Source organism: Phasianus colchicus, chromosome 1 (assembly GCF_987193195.1).
Source record: "Phasianus colchicus chromosome 1, bPhaCol1.hap1.1, whole genome shotgun sequence".
In the NCBI taxonomy this organism is placed as follows: Eukaryota; Metazoa; Chordata; class Aves; order Galliformes; family Phasianidae; genus Phasianus; species Phasianus colchicus.
Window position 1 is genome coordinate 75,551,556 of NC_143436.1, and position 24,922 is coordinate 75,576,477.

General features: G+C 41.2%; 1 protein-coding gene and 1 long non-coding RNA gene across 2 annotated transcripts in view; one reads left to right on the top strand and one right to left on the bottom strand.

Annotated features, from left to right (window-relative positions):
- ANO2 (anoctamin 2) overlaps positions 1–24,922 on the bottom strand; it is a 196,664-nt gene that overhangs the window by 14,808 nt on the left and 156,934 nt on the right. Inside the window, exon 20 of the mRNA XM_090139455.1 lies at positions 10,971–11,119. Coding sequence (XP_089995581.1) covers positions 10,971–11,119 — 149 coding nt within the window. The remainder of the gene's footprint in view (positions 1–10,970; positions 11,120–24,922) is intronic.
- On the top strand, positions 15,512–23,522 carry LOC116237223 (uncharacterized). The gene is made up of 4 exons (XR_004168688.2): positions 15,512–15,577; positions 17,147–17,260; positions 20,800–20,930; positions 22,722–23,522. It is a non-coding gene; the product is annotated as an uncharacterized LOC116237223 (long non-coding RNA).

Genomic DNA, 24,922 nt, shown 5'->3' on the forward strand with positions numbered 1-24,922 from the left:
GATCAAGAAAATAAAAACTCTAAATTAGGTCTCAAATCTCCGATTTCAACAGATCCACTAGAGGTTTGTCCTGTTGTAACTCAGAAAACAAGGAAAATACAGGATAGACTGGTAGGGGTGCTGACTGATGGGTGGCCCCCTGCCCAGACTCATTTGTACATAACAGCCCGGCAACCCACGGCAACGGAATTGATGGTTTTAGTACAACGAATTTGGCAGAAGCCTAGAGAAAGTGTGCGGGCTTGGTTATTAAGACTGTGGGATTCTGGGGCAGAAAGTGTTTTGGTGAATGGCTCGGAAATAGCCAAGTTGGCCACCATGACTGTCCACTCTGCTCTCAGGCAGAGGTTATATGTGAGTAATCAATATCTTAATGAAAAACCATTCTATAATAGAATGGTTAATGGAGGCCTGCTGTATGGTATGGCCGAATAAGTCTGATATACCTCTATGTATAGGGATATGGTCCTCCATGGAGGATCTTCAAAATTATATCTGCGAACTAGGCGTAAGGAAAGCAATTTCTGAAGACACATTTGACGGCCCTGATATGATCAAATTCTCAGAAGGGATGAGAGACTAAATTCTACAGCAAGCTCCCTCTCATTTGTACGGTACTTTGGTCTCTGTACTGAATTCCCTGGTGGCCTCAGAAGTGGTAGCCCAGCCGGCTGCCCAGTTAGTGGCCGACCTAGGAGAAATAGAACACCTGCGGACTAGGCACAATATTTGGACATTAGAAGCTGAGGTCCTGCCAGTGACTAAAACCAAGATGTCAGCTACTTGAGCTCCTCAATTGAGACCCATAAGGGTCTCCCAAAAACAAATGTTTAATGATTTAATTTGGACTGGGTTCCAATTTGCTAAGATTGACCGCCGGTCCAATCATGTCCTTCTCCAGCTTTGGAGACAACTAAAGGACAATCAAAAATTTCAGAATCTACCCTAAGAAACCAAGGATAAGGGTTATAGAGAGAATACCAACAACAAGATTTCATTGTTCTTAAGAGGAAAAAAAAAGCTGCCTCAGGGCCACGATGTCTGAGCCGCCAAAAGCAAAAGAATATGGTGCAGCAGAATTCATGGCGTGACAAGGGATGTTAGTCCCCCAAGGGCCTCCAGAAGGGACCAGAGGCCCTATGTAGAATTGACAATTTATTGGTCCTGAAAATATATTCAGAGAGGTATTATGGCATTAGTGGGCACTGGAGCAGAAACATCATTTACCTACAGAGATCCAACTAAATTTAATGGAGACAGAGTGATGATTGGTGCTTTTGGGGACAGACTATTCCTGTCACCCAAACATGGTTGAAGTTGGGGGTTGGGCATCTCCCACCCTGGGAGTATAAAGTGCCTATTGCTGCAGTCCAGGAATACATTCTGGGCATAGATATTCTATGGGTCTGGCTCTCCAAACAACTGTGGGAGAGCTCAGATTTTGACAGAGATGTATCAGTATCCGGGCAGTGCAGGCAATATTAAGAGGCCACGCAAAACATGGGCCTATTTGCGTGCTGAAACTGCGCCGCAATACTAATGTAATGCAGTATAAACTCCTGGGTGGGCAGGATGAAATATTGGGTTTAGCACACGAATTGGAAAAAGTGGGCATTGTAAGACCTGCACACAGCCCATATAGTTCCCCCATACGGCCAGTGCGAAAGTCAGATGGCACATGGAGAATGACAGTGGATTACAGAGAATTAAATAAGGTCACGCTGCCTATTCATGCGGCCATACCCGATATTGCCTCACTAATGGACACACTGAGTAGGAAGATAAAAACCTATCGTTGAGTCCTAGATTTAGCAAATGCGTTCTTCAGTATCCCAATTGCTGAGGAATCGCAAGATCAATTTGCATTTACGTGGGGAGACAGGCAGTGGACCTGTCAGGTCCTGCCACTGGGGGACGTGCATTCACCAACATATTGTCATAATCTAGTGGCGTGTGACCTGGCTAATCTGAAAAAACCTGATGATGTTAACTTATATAATTATATTGAAGATCTCCTGTTGACATCCGACTCACCAGAGGCAGCAGGACAGGTGGTAGGTTCATTAGCCGCCTATTTAAAACAGAGAAGATAGTCTATAAATCCCCAAAAGGTGCAAGGTCTGGGCCTGTCCGTAAAATTCCTGGGGGTGGTTTGGTCAGGAAAGACCAAAGTGCTACCCAGTGCTGTCATAGATGAGGTTCAGGCATTCCCAGTCCCTACAACACCAAAGCAGCTGCAAGAGTTTCTAGGTATATTGGGTAACTGGCGTTCCTTTATACCTTGCTTAGCACAGCTGCTAAGGCCACTGTACAGGCTCACAAAAATGGGGCAGCTACGGGATTGGGGGAAAACAGAACAGGACGCTTTCCAACAGGCAAAACTGGCAGTTAAACAAGCCCAGGCATTGGGGAGCCTACCCTCCCAGCTGAGTTGGACGTTCACATCACTCCTGACGGCTTTGGTTGGGGCCTGTGGCAATGCCAGAGTTCTGTTCAGACCCCCATTGGTTTCTGGTCTCAGGTCTGGCATGGAGCAGAAGAAAGAGTATGATTGGAAAAACAGCTATTGGCTGCCTACTCTGCATTACAGGCAGTAGAGCCGATAATGCAAACGGCTGAAGTTATAGTTAAGGCCACTCTGCCAATTCAGGGGTGGATAAAAGATCTGACACACCTTCCTAAGACAGGGGTGGCCCAAGCACAAACAGTGGCACGATGGGTCACCTACATCAGCCGGAGGAGTCGTCTGTCTTCATCACCATTAAAAGAACTTCAGAAGATTCTAGGCCCAGTGACGTATCACAGTGATGCACCAAAAGAAACATTGGTCGCTCCACCAGAGAAAAGTCCTGTTCAGGAGGGAAAATATCCTAGCCCTGAAGATGCCTGGGTCCAGCAAGGGCAACCCGAGCAAGAGGAGAGCAATAGCATACCATCCTTCGACTGAGACAATCTGGTTTGACGAGGGAGATGGTCAGCGCAGCCAATGGGCAGAACTGCGAGCCATGTGGATGGTTATAACAAGGAACCCGGTGATGGTATTCTGAATATCTGTACAGATAGTTGGGCTGTGTACCGGGGGCTCACTCTTTGGATTGCACAGTGGACCACCCAAGAATGGACTATCCACCCCTGACCAATCTGGGGCAAAGACATGTGGTTAGACATACAGAATACAGTCAAACACAGGACTATATGTGTCTACCATGTTTCTGGTCATCAGCCCCTACAGTCATTGGGAAATGATGAAGCCAACACACTGGCCCAAATTCAATGGATTGAGAATTCACCATCTGAGAACATCACCTGTTGATTACATAAGAAGCTACGGCATGTGGGACAAAAGACAATGTGGGCAGCTGCTAAAGCACAGGGACTGCCCATACAGCTACCTGACATCACCCAGGCATGCCGGGATTTACCCCTTGCTCTAAGATGAGACCAAGATCGTTTTCTGAAACAAGAAACAACAGCCCATCTTGCTAGAGGACACAATCCTCTCCAATGATGGCAGGTCAGCTACATTGGACCCCTTCCTCGGTCTGAGGGGATGAGATATGCCCTGACCTGCATCGAAACTGCAAGTGGGCTACTGCAGGCCTATCCAGTGCCAAAAGCAAACCAGGCATATGCCATCAAGGCACTCACTAAATTGATGTCTGCCTACAGGACCCCTCAAGACATCTAGAGCAACCAAGGGACTCATTTTACTGGTGCGACGCTACAGTGCTGGGCAGAAGAAAATAACATCGAATGGTGATTCCACCTGCCATATAATCCAACTGGGGCAGGCCTCAGTGAACATTATAACGGTATTCTTATTGCTGCCCTGAAGATAGATTCCCAGTCCCTGCAGGGGTGGACAAAAAGACTGTATGAAACCTTGCGGGACCTGAATGAAAGACCCCGAGACAGCAAACCAGGGCATTCCAGTGCCCTGAGAATGTTACAGACAACATGGACTACCCGCTTGGGATCCAAACTACAGGCACTGATAATCAGGTAAAACCCCAGATTGGCAATGAAAATAATCTTCTGCTCCCTGCCTCTGAGAATTTAGATCCAGGTACCCACAGAATAAAATGGCCTTGGAAGGTGCAGGTAGGAATGAAGTGGTGTGACCTACTTGCACGTTGGGGGCTATTATTGGAGGTGGAAGGCTCAGTAGTCCCTCCAGTAATACGTACATGGCCTACTGATATTGTGGTCAACACTCCAATCTTCATTGCTAAAGGGGCCCCCATCATGTCCCTACGGCAGATCAGGACACCCCCTTTGGTGCCTGATATAATTATGCAGCTGCAGGCATCTGGCCAGAAGGTGTGGTACACGTGGCTGGGACATGCCCCACTACAAGCTGAAGTGTTGACCCAGGATAGAAATACAGCCTGTATCATGTCCTGGAGAGCAGACCTTCCCCTCCTGGTACCCCTGAAACATCTGTATTACTTCCCGTGTGTCTTTGAGCCTTCAGGATCACTGGAAGGAACAAAATGCCATCAAAGCGTTCCAGTGTTACTGTCGGATCACATACAACACCTGGTGATGGTCTACATGGGACTGATGGAGCATAGGACAGGCCTGCACCTCGCGACCTGCTCAGTTACAGCAGAACCATTTACACCACTTCTATCACACTTACAAAGATATCCACCAATGACTGCTGATGTCAAGACATCCTATTTTTGGCCAGAGTACATGAACACATGAGTACGTGGAATATCCATATTACATTCATCTTTATACCTACCACAAATTCTCCATGCGAGCTTTTCTAGTAGTCACATATAATCCTATGACCACTCATTGGAGCCCTGCTTGACTTGGGTGATTATTCTCATATGCTTTGTGGTAAAAGGTTATAAAGACCAGTGTAAGAAGATGAAGAAGCTTTTTTTCATGGATTTCCTCCCTTTAGGTCAGATTGAAGGACTACAAAGATGAATACTACTCCATTTTATGTCAAAACCTAGTGAGCAAATTGCGAATTGTATACAGGGAAAACTTGAGGACAAGGGAAATAAAACCTTCTCTTCAAAACAGAGCACTAGATGTGTAGTCAAATGACATGGGCTTTATTTCTGATGAGAGAAAAAATCCAGACTGCTAGTATCAAGGACAAGACACCTGCATTGTCAATCTCATTCAGGAAATAAGTAAAGGCCTTAGAGCCAGCACACATGGAACAGCATTCCCAACATCTGGTGCCATATATACAACATTTCATTTAGGCTTAGGCTGGTTGGACCCTGAGACAAACATCATCAAGAGAAGTCTCCCAGATCAGAGCAATTATTAGAGGACCACTTTTTGTGGAAACTAATCACCTGTACACAGAACCTAAATGGAACTGAATCCCAACAAAGAAAGACACAGCAAACACTGTCCCTCTAAAGTGGCTTCCAAGATAAGATTAAGAGTGCAGATTGTTGGTTATTGTTCTTGTATAAGAATCAGTCCCCAATATAAAATTTCTCACAGTGAATATCACTCAGGTTCTACTTGATTTACACACTGAGTAGCATGGGTAACCTTTGCATTGTTTTTTGGTATCAAAAACTAACCTGAATGAAGGTAATTGCTTATAATTGTTTTCCCTTTTCCTCATTTCTTTATCAATAATATGTCATAGAACTATGTGTTACGCTAAGTAAAGAATGGAATAAGTTTCTAAGAAGAAATTTTTCAACCAAGCCTGGCTGAAATTAAGAAATAGGTGTAATTTACTACTCTTTAGTAAACATGTATATAGCAAGTCTACACACAACAGACTGAGCTGGTATTTTCAAATCCATGCTCAATATAGAGATCATAGCAAAATTTAAGTTCCTCTTCAATTATTCTTTTTTTTCTTTCCCCTTTTGCTGCTTCACATGTTGCCTGTTTGATGGCTTTTCCTGCTGTAGGAAAGTTCTTTCAAACCTTCCTTATGGTAGTCATTTGCTACAGACACTGGATCTGATCATTTGGTTCTTAGAATTCAAAAAAGAGTTTTGCCCAACTGCTTTTTAACAGCAGTCAGATGATGAAACTCTTTATTATATCTCTGAGAAAAATATGTTTTCATTTAATTGCCTTATAAACCCTGGGCTCTTAGAGACTGGAGAAGAGTAAAGAATCTGAAAATCATTGCTAATGTCAGTTTCTTCTCAAGAGAAAAGTCAGTATTGGTGTAAACTTTACACGCTCACAAGCATCATTCAAATGGTTTTTGACAGGTCTTTCTAAAGTTATTTCATTAGCGATGCTTATTGCTCCTCTAAATATCAACTTCCTCTAAATATCAGCTTCTAATATGGTAGGCTGCTTGTTGTGAACTTACTGCCAGCTGAATGGGAAAATTGCTATACATGCTGCATACTTTGGGAGTCATTTCAGAGTTTCAGAAATGGAAAGTACTCATTAAAAATCTGACGTTAACAGTGACAATTTACATTTCAGGACTCATTGCACAAAATTTTCAGATCACTCAAACATTCAGAGTTTCTGCTCAAGAGTGTCTGCTAAAAAAGATATATATCAGTTAATAGTACCAAAACAAATGATCATCAAAAATTTCAATAGTGCAAATTGAAACTATTATTGATTAATAAGGTCTGTTTAAGAAGAAAGCTCAGTACAGTCTGCTGAGTGAAATCAGATTGAGAGTACTGAAGAAATGACCCACAAGAGCATTCTCCAAGGAAAGCAGAGTTTATTAGCCATAAAACATTGGTCTCTTCCTCCCACACTAACAGCGTATGTAAAATGCCAGTGAAGGCAATAGAAATTTACTTGCAGACTTTGTGGTTTATTTCTTATTTGTTTTTCAGATTTATTTATGATTTCTACTTTAAAAGCTATGTCCCTTAGTCTAAATGTCTTGCATACTGTATGTTAAATCAAAGTCATGTTCTTGACTTCCATGGACTTGCTCTCAGTTTAATGTTTCAATTTCATGAATAATAATTGTTGAAATAGAATTTTATGCAATAATCCATGAGGCCATCATTCCTTTCATTGTCTGCCCTGAATTTTCTCCAGTGCCTTTGTTCCATGCTGCAGCTACTGACTTTCAGTCAAGTGGTTCCAAGCTATTCTAACACAATTCTTAAGGAAAACTTGTGCTTCAGTTTATGAATTGGAAATAGATTTTGAACTCATTTTCCTGGATTCGCCCTAGCTGTCTACTTCATTACTGTTTTAATGCTATGGATTGAGCCTTTATTCCGGGCCACAAAACATCCTAGTGTCACAAGCTGCTAGCTTGAAGCCTCAATACACATACTTTCCTAACTAAAAAAGTAAAATGACAAGTGGCCATACTTCTCTGAGTATGTCTTTCTGGAGCAGAAAGAGCTCTCAGCAAACTAATGTGTCTTTTTTTGAACGGGGAGGAGGGTTGAGAAGTTAACAGTCCGGAGAAGTTACCACCCTGCTGATGACATCTAGTGCAAATGACAGGAAACCTTTCTACAGGCAGACATGTTTGTTTGGCTTTGGGTGATTGGTCAACTCCTGAAGTGGTAGAAGTACGCATGATGGTGTAGCTGCTGGCCTAGGGATAGCTGGAAATGGAAATTCCAAGGAACAGGATCACCTGTGACTGATTTAATTTAGAGTGATATTAAACATCCAAGTCCAAGAGAACATTTAAAAAGCTGAACATTCTCTACTGAAGCATTAAGTTGCCTTGTGAACTGCATGAACTGGAAGGGAATTCTCCTGGGGCACATGAGCATAGATTAGCTTTAAGACAGAAATTGCTGATTCTTCTTCTATGCTTGCTGTTCTTAATGTTTACTGTTAAAAGGTTAATCACGAAAGCACCAGCTTTTGTGATCCCATTAGCCATCACACTGCCTGTTGCTTTAGTGGAGTGGTGCTTGTAACTTTGTTGAAATGGAGTATTGCAAATGGAATTTGATAGAAAAAAAAGTCCAGAGAACAAAAGTAGAACCACATTTCTCCGCATGAAAATTTGGAAGATTTAAAAAACAAAACAAAACAGTAAACCTAATTATTTCTATTAGTTTCAGTAGACATAAATAAATAAATAATAATAAAAAGAAAAGCTAACCAAAGATGCTCAGGTTTCTTAATATTATAAGTAAGAATAAAATGAAATCCCAGCAGGTCTGAAATGGCCATTACAAAACAGAAGTGAAAGAGTTATATCAAAAACTCCTCTGTTCTTGAGTTTTGTACTGCAAAGCACATCCTGGCATTGCTCCAAACATCATCACTCAAAGAAGTAGGGCCTCCTCAAGGGCAATTGTTTCATAAGGGAAAGCAAAGAGAATACACAACCAGAGTTCTAGTTTCTTACAGAGAGCATGTCCTTTCATAAAAATGAACAGAAGTTCCTGAATTTCCAAAGGGAGGTTGGGGGAGCAAAATCCCTTCCAGTATAAGAGCAGAGCAAGTCTGCGACCACCTTATGAGGCTGAATGTGTACAAGTCTATGGGGCCAGCTGACATGCATCCCAAGTTTCCTGGCAGATTTGGTTGATATGGTTGCCAAGCCACTCTCCACCACATCTGAAAAGTTGTGGTTGGCTGGTGAAGTCCCTGGTGACTGCAAAAAGGGAAATATCACTCCCATTTTTAAGAAAAGGAGAAAGGAGGACCTGGGGAACTACCATGTCTGTTGAACCGGAGAACCCCATGTCTGTACCTGAGGACATCATGGAGCAGATCCTCCTGGAAGAGATGCTAAGACACGTGAGAGATCAAGAAGTGATCTGAGACAACCAGAAAGGCTTCACCAAGGCACGTCATGCTTCACAACTCTGGTGACCTTCTATAATGGAGTGATGTCATCATTGGACCATGGAAGGGCAAGCGACATCCTGTACCTGAACTTGTGCAAGGCCTCTGACATAGTGCCACCCCACATCCTTACTTCTAAATTGGACAGACACGAATTTGAAGGGTGGACTGTTCAGTGGATAATGAATTGGCTGGATGGTCATAGCCAGAGAGTTGTTGCCAATGGCTCTACTTCTGGGTGGAGGTTGGTCACAAGCAATGTCCCTCAGAGGTCCATCTTGGAACTGGTGCTCTTCAACATCTTTATCAATGATTTAGACTGTGAGATTGAGTGTACCCTCAGCAAGTTTGGTGATGACACCAAGCTGAGTAGTTTAGTCAGTACAATAGAAAGAAAGCCACTCAGAAGAATCTGGATAGATTTGAAAAGTGAGCCCACAAGAACTTAATGAGTTTCAATAAGGCAAAATGCAAGGTGTTGCACTTGGGTTAGGGCAATCCTAGAGATGAGCACAAACTGGGAAATAACTCCTAGAAAGCAGCCCTGTTGAGAAGGACTTGGCCTAGTCCAGGGCCTGCTTGCTGTGAAGTTTCCTGGCTTTCTCCCATCCCCCCGCAGTGACCAAATGGTTCCTGAGATCAATGACTGAACTACAAACCACGCTAGACCCATGGTGGTATCCATCTCCCTCTTGTTTCCCACAAAGATTCCCTGCTTTTATTTCCTACCTTTTCTATCGCCCTGAACGACCAGGATGTGTAATAAACTGGTCAGACTAACATTTGAACCGTTGTTTCTTAATCTCACCTCAGGTGTATGTATATCTCAAAGAACCTCCTCTCCCTCCTATAAGTCAGAGTGAGATGATTAGGAAGAGCCTTGCAAGCTGATCAAGAGAAGGAATCCTTCTCCTCAGCACAACTGTGAACACACTTCACATTGTGAAGGAAACAATACCCCACAAGTATTGTTTCCTCTTCTGTGCTCCCTAGTAGATAAAGATATAGACATGCTGCAGTGAATTCAATAAAGAAGTGCTAAAATGACCGGTGGATCAAAGGATTTTATGAACAAGAAGTTTACATAGCTGGGACTGTTCTTCCACAAGAAGACTTGGGGGTCTCATCGATGAATTCAAATATTCAATGGGACCATTGAAAAAGATGGTGCTAGACCCTTCTCAGGGGTGCCGAGTGAAAGAACAGAAGACAATGGGATCAAACTGAAATAGAGGGAATTCAAGTTAAGCAAAAGTTTTTACTACTAAACACTAAACATGTTTTAGTAGTGTCATGATTTTATGATTTTAGTTATCAGTATTCCACATCATAACGTCATATAGTGCACTGGGAGTTAAAGAGTTAATGCTGCAGTTCCATGGATTGTTGACAGTTTTGTGTACCTGTCTCAAAGATAAGAACTACAGCTCCCAGAAGACTTCACTGTTCTTCTTCCATTCAGAGGGAAAGATAAAAGTTACTGAGTCTCGAGACTTATTTTTTTTTTTCTGCTTGTCTCTGTGGTGTGTGCTCCCTTGCCATCTCACCTTCAGCACTGGGGAAAGACCTTCATTTTTATGGACTCTCTCACTTAACTGATTTGTTAGCTTCAAGTCCTATTATACTGTGTTATCTCCCATTCCACATCTTATTTAGTAATTTAGTTTTCTCCCTTAGTTTGTTGCCACTGTTTTGTTTGTAGGCCTATCTTCCTACGTTTTCCCAATCCCTTTTCCCATGAGTCCCCCCACCCCATTAGTCACAGAGCCAGTCTAGACTGGGCCAGAACCATGTCAAGTATAAGAGTGATCAAACACTGGAATGGGTTGCCCATGTAACTTGTACAATATACATTCCTGGAAACATTGAAAACCAAGCTGGACAAGGCCCTGGGAAACCTGCTCCAGCTGACCAAACTGTCAACAGAGCTGGGTTATGTGATCTGGGGGGTCCCTTCCAACAACAGCCATTCTGTGATAGAACTTCCAGCTGGTAACACCAGACTCTTTGACAATAGAAGTAGTAACAGATGCTAGGACTTATCGTTGCTTCTATGTTGGTAATTCAGTAGTCTCATACCCCTGCTGTCTTCCATGAAAAGCTACAAAAGTATTTTGGTGTTCTTCCTTTAATCATACCAAGTCATGGCAGTCATGCAATGTATGTTACTTAGTCCTATGAAAAAACTATTGTTGCAGAAAGGGAATTCAGAATCTTACTCATTTCCATGTATTCTGGAGTCAGCCCAGTGAAAGGTTCCAAGCTGTAGTCAAGATCCCACTGCTGTGGGTCCTTTGGTTGGTTGGTGTCCATTTCCTTTGGTTCAGTTCTTTCATCCTTCATCTTCCTGAAAAGCTTCTTTAATTTCCTGAGGAACAAAAGGTCAGACCAAATCTTTTTTTCCTTTCCTTTCCTTTTTTTTTTTAATGTATTTATTTATTTATTTATTATTTCCCCAATAGGGTCTGTCCTAAATCTTTGTGTTAGGACATAAAATGAATATCAAGTTCCTTTAGTGCCAAAAGGCTAGCTTTGCAGCTTCTCCTAAGCTGCTTATTGCCAGTTAACAGGCTGCTGAATGAAATGGTTGCTGTGTTTCTGTATCAGAAGAAAGTTACAACACCATAATATGCTATGGTAAAGTTCAACCCAGTACTTCACAGTAATGACTTGTCTCTAGATACATATTGAACAAGCATATTTCTGAAGCTTAAGCACCTTGGGCTTAAATAATAGTAGTAGTTAGTAATATGCATCTCCCTCAAGAAGGAAAAACAGGAAAACAAAATCTTGGAAGGTAATGCAAAATCTTCATACTTCGTATGTTGCACAGGTGCACTTTTCTCTCAACATGAAATTTGGAAAATTCCATATAGTATATTTTGTGGTCAAAATGATTGAATGTATATATTGCCAATCAATGAGGATACTAGAATATACTCATTCATAAACCTGGTAGACTTATGAAATTTAAGCATAAAGATTTCCCACTGTCAACACCAAAAGATTGCTTCTGCTGATAAATCTGCAGCACCAAAAAATAAGTCTATCTAACTTACTGATAGCTCTGAAGCCATATAGGACTCTAAAAATAAACACCAGTGACTTCCAGTCAGCCCTGTAACCAACAGGAAACACTTGAAGATGCTTGGGTTCCAGTCATCTCTAATCTCAAGCACATATACCTGAGTGTATTTAAGTCAACAAATAGATATCTCTATATATACATATGTACTGCTTGGGGAATCTTAAAGAGACAACATTTGTCTCCATATTAAAAAAAAAAAAAAAAAAAAGTCTACAATTAATAAAAATTATGAAATATATACATACAAAATGTCAAGTTTGAACAGTATCTTAATTCTATTAAGGACCTTTGCTCTTGTAAGGACTTAATTCCCTTACAGCTATGTAACTATCTACCTAGCCAGTCTTCAGATGAAGAGCGAGATTGAGATTCGTAAGGGAGATTCAGTCAGGTCAGTAGAATTTGGCCCCAGGGTGGTTTTGTCATTCCTTTCACACACAGAAACAGACATAATACCTTAGTCACTTTGGGTTCAGTAAAAAAAAAAAAAAAAAAAAAAAAAAAAAAAAAAAAAAAATTACAAAAGTCGCTTGAGATATATGTAGTTACATCACATCAAAACTCTGCTATAGCACCTGTATTGGAACTCAATGAGAAGAATTGTGACTCACTGTATCTCATCTGCAAGTTTACTCCTAAACTATTGAAAACTACAGAAGTATATTAACATCAAATTTGAGAGATTTGTTCGAATTCTTACATGAGAAAATACATATTTCTGAAATTGCCGTTCTCTTTTGAGAGTTTACTGACAATATATGACAAAGTATACAGATCCCTGCAGACCCTGAAAAACTTATTTCACCAGAAGTTAGATATTCTATGTACTTGCACAGCTGTATCATCATCCTTTACAGATTTCTCATAAGAGATCTGCAAGTTCTGAATTGTCCTTCAGTTATACCTTAGTGCACAAAGCCTAGGCTTCACTGAGTGAAAAGGAATTGTTTTGGGCTACATATACATAGGCCACAATGAAAGTAATGCCTCCTATTTAATTTCAGGGAAACTACAATGAGCACGGTAACTCTGATAGAGCAAATTTTCAGCTACAAATATTTTTTAGCATAATCATCACCATTAGCTCTGCATATTCGCCAGTGATGAACAAGAGCCTGTATGCCATGCTTGTTAAAACCTGCACTTGTGAAGGTGATTCATAGTCTCTGTTGCCACTGCTGAAACACACTACCCACCAACTAACTGTGCTCACATCCACTATTTGGTCTCCATCAATGTGCAGCAAGCGTTGATGACTGTCAATGGGTGCAACTTTTTCTGCGTGGGGGAATTCAGTTCTACACCTTTGCTTGCAGACATGCTTCTGTATCAAAAATTATTTTGTCAGACTGACCTTTTGCTGACATCTGTCACAGAGCAACAAAATATAATGGAATATTTGTGGGAAAGTTCAACATCTACTGCCACACCACCAACATCTGCCTATGAAACTGTGGGCCAATGTAAGAAAATAGGAAGCATTACTTTTAGAGCAGACCTCATAAAATACATAATATAGTTAATGCATATAAGTAAAATATATATATATTATAACTATTAATATTTTTATTGAAATATAAAAAGAAAGCAATAAAGCCACAACACTAGTGGGATATTTGACCTTGTCTTTGTGAAACTAATGCATCAGTCTGATTCGACTGATGTGGCTGCAACTCATAGTGAGTTCTCAAAGTGTGATTTTTGATAAAATTTTACACTTCCTCTGCTTTCAGTTGTTCACAAATATACATACTGCCAAAAAGGAAAGACATACAGTGTGAATTTGAATTGAAGGATATTTTTCTCTGGTAAGATAGTTCTTATAGAAGGCTAGTAAAGAGACATGATCAAATTTTTGAGTTGAATATCTATCTGATTGCAACTATATGTTCCATTTAAAAATTCTCAGGTAATGTGTCAACTGAAAATGGATTTGCAAATATATGAAAAAATGATTTCAGCAATCTTCAAATCTGATCATAAATTAAGGTATCAGAATGGAAAGACTGCTTATTTTTCACTTTCATAGTACTGTGTTTACCTTATATATCAAGATGCATAAAATTACTTGCCATGACTTGAGTCACACCACACTGCACTCTCCCCATGTTCTGGTTTCAGCCCAGACAGCATTAATAGGTCACTGATGTTTGGTTGCTGCTGAGAGATGGGCTGGGCTGGGATGCTTGGTAGAGAAGAGCAGCTGTCTTTAAAGAACAGGGCTGGGGCCACCAACAGCCTGCTAAACAGTTTGCTAACAGTTCTTAGGTAAACGCAGGTCAGTTATGTTTTTTCACATCCTGTAGATCAGATCAGTTGAAATCTTAATTTCTCCTTTTGACCATGTTTTACAACAGCATTGGCCATTTTAGACTCAGTTGCCAAGAGCAGCTGCTTTGGATCCAGCCCAGTCAGAACTGGAGCAACAGATCTCAAAGTATAAGGTTTTAGGGATTTCCCTTGCTGGGGAAACACAGAGAAGCAAACCTACAGCGATTGGCAGCTCTTGTGAGAGAGGCTGACACGGCATAGCCATTGCCAGGGCATACAAAGGCCAAACCTGTGCCCCCAAAAGACGCAGTTAAGGTGGGCAGCAGCTGGAGTAGTAGCTCACACAGCATGACACTGTGATTCTGCCAGCTGCAGAAGTGAAGGGCGCTCATTCCAACTACCCTTGAAGTAGAATTTGTTTCTAAGACTGCAGCTCTGGCATGGGGGATATGCACCATTCACAGAACTACTCTAGACATGACCACTGCTTCCACCCAAACTGAGCTGTTAAAGGCAGAAGCAGCTATGCAGACTCTGATCTATGGGAAGTGCCTGGTCCTTGCTCCTGGAGCAGAGGTGGGTAGCAAACTCACCTGCATAAAATATGCCCAGGGAGAGGACTTCCTGCAACAGGTGACTGTGCTTTACAAGACAGTCAAAAGGCTGTGTACTATCTGGGAGGCAAAAATGGAGATAGACAGCTGGACTCACATGCAACCTGCATTGAATCTACAGTCTGAAGCCAAACAGCCCCAAACACCTCCAGAAACACATCCAGTCAGAGGGGAAGCCAACAGCAGTCAGAAATGGAAAACTGCCAGGACAGAGACTAACATAATTAAGAAGCCTGCCTCAAAACCAGAGAAGCTTCTGCAGAACTATGAAAGAAAAGAATAAAGAAACTGTAATAAATCCTCAAAACTTACTAAGGAAGCCAGACAACTCCGACTTGCATAGCATCTACAGCAACTAAAGAAAAGCAACAGGTGAGAGTGGTGGGTGATTCTCTTCTTAGAGGTACAGAAGCACTCATCTGTAACCATGCCTCACTATTTAAAGAGATTCGCTGCTTGCCAGGGGCCTGCATAAAGGACAGAGAGATTACCTGATCTTGTATATTCCACTGACTACTACCTGCTGCTGCTGCTTCACATAAGCACCACTGACATAGCTGTGAGTAACCTGAAAAATAAGGGACTACAAGGAGCAGGAAGTAACAGTGAAGAACTCAGAAGCACAAGTCATCTTCTCATGAATCCTCGCATTTAAAGGGATGGGAAGTATATGGGAACTGCTGAATCATGGCCTGAACCTCTGATTGATCACCTGCGGTGAGCAATGAGTCAGCCCTCTGAACACAGGTGAAGGCAATTCACCTGATCTGCTTTCTCAGATCCCATTTAAGAGTGAAGGAACTTTTTCTGGAGATTCCTCTGTTTGGAGTTTTCCAGTAAGCCTAGGATAAGGGTAAGTACTCTCTCTATTTTTTTTTTTTTTTTTTTTTTTTTTTTTTTTTTTTGTATAATAACCTGTCTAGCTAAACTCTCTTGTATATTTCTTAATTATACCACCTATCTATTCTTTGTCTATACATTTGATGAGCCAGCAGGCCAAGTATGCTAAAATTTACATCATGTCCTTTCTATAGAAATGCTTAGAAAAGCATTATTAAATGCTTTAGTTCATGCTGAAATAAGGAATAATACTTTAAAAAATGAAAACCAACTTTTGAAAGATCGCATGGGAAAGTTAGTGCATGAACTTGGCACATTAGCAGGGAAGAAGCCAATTCTGCATCTTCCAATAGGTCAAGTTTGTAACATTTCAAAAACCACTGACCAGACTCCTGAATCAACAAACTCAGTTGATCAAGAAAATAAAAACTCTAAATTAGGTCTCAAATCTCCGATTTCAACAGATCCACTAGAGATCTGTCCCATTGTTTAGTTGTCTCAATCATTGGTTCGTATTGTGAAGAAGTGGAGAGTATGGGAACTGCTGAATCATGGCCTGAACTTCTGATTGAGTACCTGAGGTGAGCAATGAGTGAGGGCTGGTGAAGACAATTCACCTGTGCTGCTGGAATGAGTGGAGCTTGGCTCCACCTTTCCTAGACTCCCATTTAAGAGTGATTACCAGTGGGGAAGGATCTTTTCTGGAGATTCCTCCTTTTAGAGTTTTCCAGCAAGCCCAGGACAAGGGTAAGCCCTCTATCTGTTCTTTTTTAGTGTAATAACCTGCTTAGCCAAACTCTTTTGTATATTTCTTAATTATAACGCCTATGTATTCATTGATTTTTATGGGGAGGGTAAGGGCTGAAAGAATTCAGAAAATCAGTAAACAGTTAAAGGAGAGGTGTCATGAAGTGGGCTTTGACTACTTTGGCTGTGAGACTAGCTTTGACAAATCTGGTATTCTGAGAGAGGATGGGGTTCATCTTTCAGAGAAGGGACAACAAGCTTTCCAATTTAGTCAGGAGGGCTTTAAACTAGAGTTGCTGAGGGAGGGTATCCTTAACCCATCCTTTATTGAGACTGATGATGGTAATGATGCCTAGGATTACAGGCCAGGAAGACGGTGCCTAAAGTGCTAGATAAAGGAACTCCAATTGGTAAATCAGCCTCAAGGAGAGCTCATTTCAGATGCCTGTATACTAACACACAGAACATGAGGAACAAGCAAGAAGTTACAGATGTGCACATACCTACAGGGCTATGATGTCACTGGCATTATTGTGGTGACATGAGATAGCTCAAATGTAGGAGTAGATGGAGATAAACTTTAGGAAAGATAGGAAGGGGAGAGGGTGTTACCCTCTATGTCAACAACCAGTTTGAGTCCATGGAGCTCCACCTGGGTATGGATGAGGAACTGATAGAGAGCTTATGGATGAGGATTAAAGGAAAAGCAAGAGCAGGAGACATCATAGTGGGAGTCTGCTACAAGCTGTCTGAGCAAGAAGGCCAAGTGGATGGGGCCCTTGCCCAGGCATAAATCTTGACCAAGGACTGTACTTCATGTTTTTTTACTTTGCAGGGTGGGCTTGCTTGTTCTGGTACCAGTTAAACACTTATTTTATTCGAGTGATTACTGAGGAGCTCCCCTTTATCCCAGCTCTGTTGGGTCTGGCTGCAGGTTCCCTGGAATATGGTAAAACACTTTTTTTTTTTTTTTTTTAGTTGCCTCTGGTAAAGTGTGACAGAAATCTCTATCATGTACGGAGAGAAAGAGTAAAGGGGTACCCCTGAGTAGGTACCCCACATGTCAGTAGGGAGACATCCCAAGTGTGCAGGACAGGTTTCATATTTGCCAGTAACATAGTGAGAGAAGCCCCTCAAGAGAAATAGGGTGCCAGTCCCTGTTAAGGGGAGTGCTTGAGAGAAGTACCCCCCAGGCTGTATGTCTTCCCAAAAGTAACGTGGTGAGGTGGGACTTGAGAGATTCAAGACCCCCCAAGAGAAACTAGAGAGCTTCATTTTTTGGTCACTTATTGATAACTGTGCTGCATTATGGTTGCTGGTTTTGTGATTTTGTATGTGAGTATTACTGTAACGGTGCTGACCTTTTCATTTTTTGTTTCTTCGCGCTGTGTGTATGTGGTGGATCTGCAGTCTGTTAAGCTTTGCTTCTTACTTTTGTAGCTGCAGCAGTGTGTGAAGGCAGTTCATACATTCCAGACATTCCAGACATGGTGGAGTCGGTTGTGGAAATTGCAGAGGAAACTTGTTGAAAACTGTAATAATTGATGGATTGGAGAAATGATTAAAATTATTTGTGGAAACCTGGAATATGGGGGGGGGGAGGGGGGGGGGGATAGAAGAAAAAGAAAAAGAAAAAAAAGTAAAGTTCCCATCTTGCTAGGGGATATTGGTTATGGCTTATCTTTGTAGGAATTCAGCGTACAATCGTGCCTTGAGGGAGCCGGCAGACTCCATTACCTAGCAATTTGAGGAGGGACAATTGTCCAGTATAAAGTGTATTTCCATTCTTGTGATTCTTGTGTATTTAGATTGTTATGATTGGTTGTGGTTTGCCAAGACAAATGAGTAGTGTGAGGAGAAACCCCGGCACCGCCCCCCTGTGGCTCGCAAACGGAAGAGCTGGGGCCCGAGACACTTGCGAACTACTGTTCTAAAACAGTGTTACCTGGGGGTGGGGAGGAATATACTACAAGTGAGAGAATGTCCTTATCTGCAGAGATCCAGGAAACCTGATATCTCCCAGCGTTAACACTGGAAGCCGCCAGGGCCAGAGATAAAACTGAAATTTGGTAGATGCTATTGGTTTTTATATTTACTAGGGCCACCGAAGCCCTTAATTGGTGGAGATTAGTTGGAGAGAAAACTAAAATTTTAAAATGGGATCTTTCCTAGGCAGGAGAGTTGCCTGGAAGATCAAAGAGAGCTGAGCCAGTTTGTAATGATGAATGTTTGGGGAGAAAAATAAAGAGGCTTGAGGAATTCACAGGAGGGAACAGAGAGGAAACTCAGAAAGCAAAAGAAAGGAGAAGATAGAGACAGGAAATTACTGGCATTGGCCATAGTGCAAGGAACTGAAAGGAGGATGAGGAGAAACAAACAAACAAAACAGTATATACAGAGGTATAACGTAGATGCTGGAACCAAGAAGAGAGAATATAAGGCCAGAGATCTCAGTTCTGGAACTTGATCAGTGTAGACAATGTTTGAATTTTGGGCATTGGCAGTGGGATTGCTCACAAAGAAACAGCAGCAGAGATCCAGAAGATCAGAGCCAGACCTCTCAAAGGCCATGGATATAATGGCAATAAATACAAAAAGAGGAGGACAGGGGGATGAGACCCCAGCTGAACCAGCAACAGTAACTATCCAGCTGAAGGTGGGAGCAGCACCAGTAAGACAAAATACTGCTTGGAATTATAGAGACTAGAGCCTTTGATAGAGTATTTTTAGCTTGCTAACTGCTGTATGAAGTCTTAAAAGGAAAAATGGAAAACTTGGTGATGGACTCCAGAATGTGGTAGTCCTCCAGAAACCTCAAATTGGAAAGCCTCGGTTTAAAAGCTGTTCCAACTACAATCCAGGAGGACAGAAAATTGACTTTGGGAAATAAAATAACTTTGTAAATCCCGCATGTGGTTACTGCAGTACTGAATCAATCAAAAGGGAAGTTACTGGTTATCCTGGAGCAGGATTATGAACTACCAAGTGATCCAGCAATCCTGGTGAAGCAAGAGCATATGAAATTAAAGATATGAAAATGCTTGTGGATGGTAGCAGTCTTCTGTGAGATGGCTTAAGAAGGCTGGGTATGCTGTAACAACCAGAGATAGAACTCTGGCACTACCACTTCAGCAGAGAAAGTAGAACTCATAGTCTTGTTAAGACTACTCGACTTTGCAAAACAGGAAAGTGTCAACATCTGGATGGACTTAAAATTTGCATTTGGGGTTGTGCATGTGCGTGGTGCTATCTGGAAAGAACGGAGGCTATTAATCTACCAGAGAACATTTGTAAAACATGAGAAACAATAATAGAATTGTTAGAAAAGGTGCAATTACCAGAAGTTGCTAATAATGCACTGCCACCAATGAAATGACAATATCAGTCTGGGCAACAACTATATACAGATAGTTTTGGCTGCAGATACAGCAGCCAAAACTCAGCAAAAGGATTTTCCTCCAGTTAGTACCCTAGAGATATCAAGAATTGATTGGTGAATCTCCAAAGAATCAAACAGAATAAGACAAATTGGCTTCCTTGCTAAAAGCTAAGAAAAATGAAACAGGATGGTGGGTAACTTCAAACAGTCAGGGAATAGTTCTCCAAGAAGATAATTATTGGGATATACACTGGAAATTAGATGCTATCATCGATAGTCTAAAGACTCAAGTTTTAAGCATGCAGATGGGAGGAACTGTGAAAAGCATGCTAAACAAGTGTGAAATATACCTGAAATGTAATGCACAGAATGCAAAAAGACCACCTTCTAGAGTTACAAGGAGAGGAGGCAGCCCAGGAAACAATTGGCAGGTAGACTTTTCTGAACTCCCCACGCAAGCTAGCTACAGATGCTTAGTGGTATTGGTTGATACTTACTCAGGATGGCCAGAGGCTTATCTCTGTCACACCAACAAAGCAAGGGAAGTAGTAAAAATCTTGCTTAAAAGAACCCCTAGATTTGGGGTACCAATAGGGATAACATCAGATAGAGGTTCATATTTCTGTAGCTAAAGTTGTTCAAAACCTAACAAATATTACTGAAATAGGATGAGAGTTACATACTCTGTATTGGCCACAGTCTAGTGGAAAGATGGAAAAAATGAATCAAATTTTGAAAAAATGTTAGTAAAATCTGTTATGAAACAGACTTGGAATGGCTTGAGGCCCTACCCCTCATCTTACTATATCTTATGGTAAAACAGTGTGCTAAATAGAAAATTGGTCCTTATGTATTTAATTTATTATTATATTATAAAATATTTAATGTAATTGGTCCGTATGTATGTATCCTTATTATGTATGGAAGACCGTTTCAGCTATTGGCAGGTAGTATTGATGTAAACCAATTGGATGAATTAAAACTAAGAGAATGTCATCTCTTTAGTGAAAGTCTTATCTTCTAACCAGAGATTTGTGGCTCAGGCAGCACCAACACTTCTGGTAGTCACAGTATATCCATTCCAACTCAGTAAATGGGTGTATCTACAGGCCTGGAGCTCTGAACCACTATCAAAGAAGTGGAAAGGACCATATAAAATACTACTACAATGCACACCTGCTATCAAGGTGGAAGGAGTAGACTCTTACACAAGAACAAAGAAAGCTTCCAACCCACAGTGGTAAGTGGAACAGACTGCACTGATGAAACCGAAATTTTCACGTAAATGAACACAACTTGTAAACAGGGAAATGGTTAATCATATTATGAACCTGAATATAGTTACTGAAATATAGTTACCTTTAGAGTATATAGTGATTTTTTTGCCTTTTATTAACTGCCTTAATTGTTTGCTTATGTTAGTTATTTAAAAAAGAAATTCTTGCAGTATTTAAGGGATATATATATATTTTTTTGTCTAAAATGATAGTAAATTTTAGCAATACTTATGCTTATCATTTGGATGCATTGGGTCAAAACTAAGCACATGAAGTTGATGGAAAAAGGTGGCTGCTGATAGCAGTAATATCCTCGGAATTGCCAATGTGGTAAGTCCATACCTATTATGGGAAATACCATTACACTATTGTAACAAAGTTGGGATACAGTATTTGTTAACAAATCCACAGAGTACTTTGCAGATAAATACATAGAATCACAAACATGGATTGTAGGGACCCAGTCTATGAATGCTGTCTGATAGATGAAGGGACTAATCAAATAGGGAATGCTTCACTAAGAAAATAAACACATTGTAAATGGATAGTACAAATGACAGATAAGTATTTTTGAAAAACATGCACAAATATTGGGTATCAGATAAAGAAAAAAGATGATTATGTGGAGACTGAGTTTGGAAGGTATTACAAAGGTGGACCACAACCTGTACCCTAGGAACAGTAATGCCAAAGGTGATGTGTAACAGATCAGTTAACTGCAATAATACAGAACTGAATACTCTTGGAGGTTGGGAGAGAAGTGTTCAATCCATTAGTAGAAAGGCTTAGTAGTTTTCACTCGTTCGCTAGGTGGTTAATTCCCTTTTTAGGAGTTGCAGAACTGGAAAAGGCTATAGTAAACATCTCAGCAGTTATGGAACACCTCAGAAATGAAACATTAGGTGCTTTTATTGCCCTTAAGAAGTCCAAAGCTTGGCCAGGGTAGTACTGCAAAATAGGACGGCTTTATGTATGTTGTTAGCTGCACAAGGAGGAGTTTGCGCAGTAGTAAATGCTAGTTGTTGTGTTTATGTAGATCAGAGTGGTAGAATAAAGACAGACATATATTAGATATGACACCAAACTGAAATACTGCACAAAGTAAACCAGGATTACATAAGCTGGAATTTTAACCAAAATGACCTGCTGGCTTCCCAGATTGGATTGGTTAAAGAAGTTACTCTTGTGGATAGAGTGTGTAATTATTATATATATCTTTGCTAGTTGTATGATTCAATGTGAGCAATGCATCTCTAAATATAAAAAGTTGAGGATGGTGAGGATTAGGATATAAAAATCCCAAAAGATATCCATAAAGGAAAAATGAGGGATTGATATAGGTTGATTTGCTTAGCAATAGGGATTAGTTTAAGAACCAATATATTGGTTTTACAAAATGAATCCATAAATTATAGTTTAAAAACTTTCCATTTCAGCTTTAGTGGTCTTTTTTCCCTCAATAATTTTGCACTGGGGACATAATAGAATACTGTAATCTTTTGCCTCAAAACATGCAAAGATGTTTTCCTCAGGGTCCACATACATCGTTTTTAAAGAGTGGCTCACTATGGCCTAATAAGCAGTGGAAATCTTCCAAACTAGGTAAAAGTGTATGGAAGTGAGTCAAACGGTGATGTTGGAAAAAAGGGGAAGATGACAGAAAATGCCTGGAATCCAGACACCACAGATAAATGTCTATTTCTATTAGATGGTTTTTAAGGTTATTCTTTCTGTTAATACTTTTTCTTTTGTAGAAAGCTAGTAAACTTTAGAGGGAGAAAACTAGATGGAAATTAAGTACCTGGAGCACCTTTATCTAGAGAAGAAGAAAGTTTGACTCAGATTCTCCTGTTTGCTGCTTTGTGTGATCTTCTCTTCAGTCATATTCCTGCAGTATGTTCACATAACAAAAGAACTTCTCATATTAATGGGCAGATGATACAAGAAGAAAGCAAAAAGAGAATTGAAGTACTTAAATTTCACATCCTCATCTTCAAGTTATTCTTTGCTGGTCCACCCAAACCTCCTGAATTCTATGGAAGCTTCAGCTGTGTTTGTTAAGTATTGAAATTAAAAAAAAAAAAAAAAAGGCAGCAGTTGCCCCATTAATTAAGAATAATTTTTGGTGAAATGCAACATAAAACATGGCAGCTATGGTGTGGCTTTAAATTGATTTCATTATCTCTTTGTATTCTCATCCAGCACAGTTAGGAGCTTTCTGAAATAAGTGATAGAGACTAATGTTGAATAAGAGGCTAAAATTGCTGTTACATTGAAATCAATGGGAGTTTTTGCATTTCTTATTTGTATATATTTTTTCCCCAGCAATGTGAGAAATTCAGAACGGAATAAAAAAAGTACTTCAGGTTAAGGCTCTCCAGACCTGCAGCTTTTTCTGGTCAATTTGCATGGAAACAAAAAGAATTATGGTATGTGACAGATCTGAGTGAACCACTGGATAGTAATGTCTGTAGAACTTCTGAATTCCAGCCCCAGTAATTCTAACACTTACATTAATCTAACTGTTGTGGTATTATTCAATGCAGAAATGGGAAAAGAAATTGCAGAAAGGTGAACTTGCTGGTGTTTCTAAACATCTTTCATATCTATGGTGCAATTTCACAGAATTGCAGGGGTTGGAAGGGACCTCCAGAGATCATGAGTCCAACCCCCCTGCCAAAGCAGGTTCCCTATACCTTGCACAAGTAGGTGTCCATGCAGGTCTTGAATATCTCTGGAGTAGGAGACTCCACAACCTCCCTGGGCAGCCTGTTCCAGTACTCTGTCACCCTCACTGTAAAGAAGTTCTTGCACACATTTGTGTAGAACTTCCTATGCTCCAGTTTCTGGCTGTTTCCTCTTGTCCTGTCTCCAGACATTACTGAAAAGAGTCTGACTTTGCCATTCTGCCCCCCACACCTTAGGTATTTCTAGACCTGGTGCGGGTCCCCTCTCAGTCTTCTCAAGGCTAAACAGACCTAGTTCACTTAGCTTTTCTTCATAGGGAAGATACTCCAAGCCCTTCACCATCTTTGTGGCCCTCCACTGGACTCTTTCCAAGAGATCCCTGTCTTTTTTGTACTGGGGAGCCTAGAACTGGATGCAGTACTCCAGATGAGGCCTTACAGGGAAGATTAGAGGGGGAGGGTCACCTCCCTCAACCTGCTGCCCATGCTCTTTTTAATACACTCCAGAATGCCATTGGCCTTTTTTGGCCATAAGGGCATGCTTCTGGCTTGTAGCCAACCTGTCATCCATCAGGACACCCAGGTCCCTCTCTGCAGAGCTCCTCCCCAGCGGGTCATCCCCCAGCCTGTACTGGTACATGCAATTATTCCTCCCTAGATGCAAGACTCTACACTTGCTTTTGTCAAACCTCATCTGGTTTCTTACTGCCCAGCTCTCCAGCCTGTCCAGGTCTCACTGAATGGCAGCACAACCTTCAGGCATGTCAGCCAATCCTCCCAACTTTGTATCATCAGCAAACTTGCTGAGGGTGGCCACTATGCCCTCAGCAAGGTCATTGATGAAGATGTTGAACAGGACCGGACCCAGCACCGACCCCTGAGGAACACCGCTAGTTACAAGTCTCCAACCGGACTCTGCGCTGCCAACAACGACCTGCTGTGCTCTGCCAGTCCGCCAATTCTCAACCCGCTTCACTGTCCACTCATCTATCCCACACTTCCTCAGCTTTGTTATAAGGATGCTGTGGGAGACAGTGTCAAATGCCTTGCTGAAATCAAGGTAGACTATATCCACTGCTCTCCCTCCATCCACCCAGCCGTAGTAGGCTACCAGGTTGGTCAAGCATGACCTCCCCCTGGTGAACCCATGCTGACTACTCCTGATAACCTTTTCTTCCAGCTGTATGGAGATGGCATCTAGCACAAGCTATTCTATCACCTTGCCAGGGACACAGGCTGACAATCTTCCTTCTTGCCCTTTTTGAAGA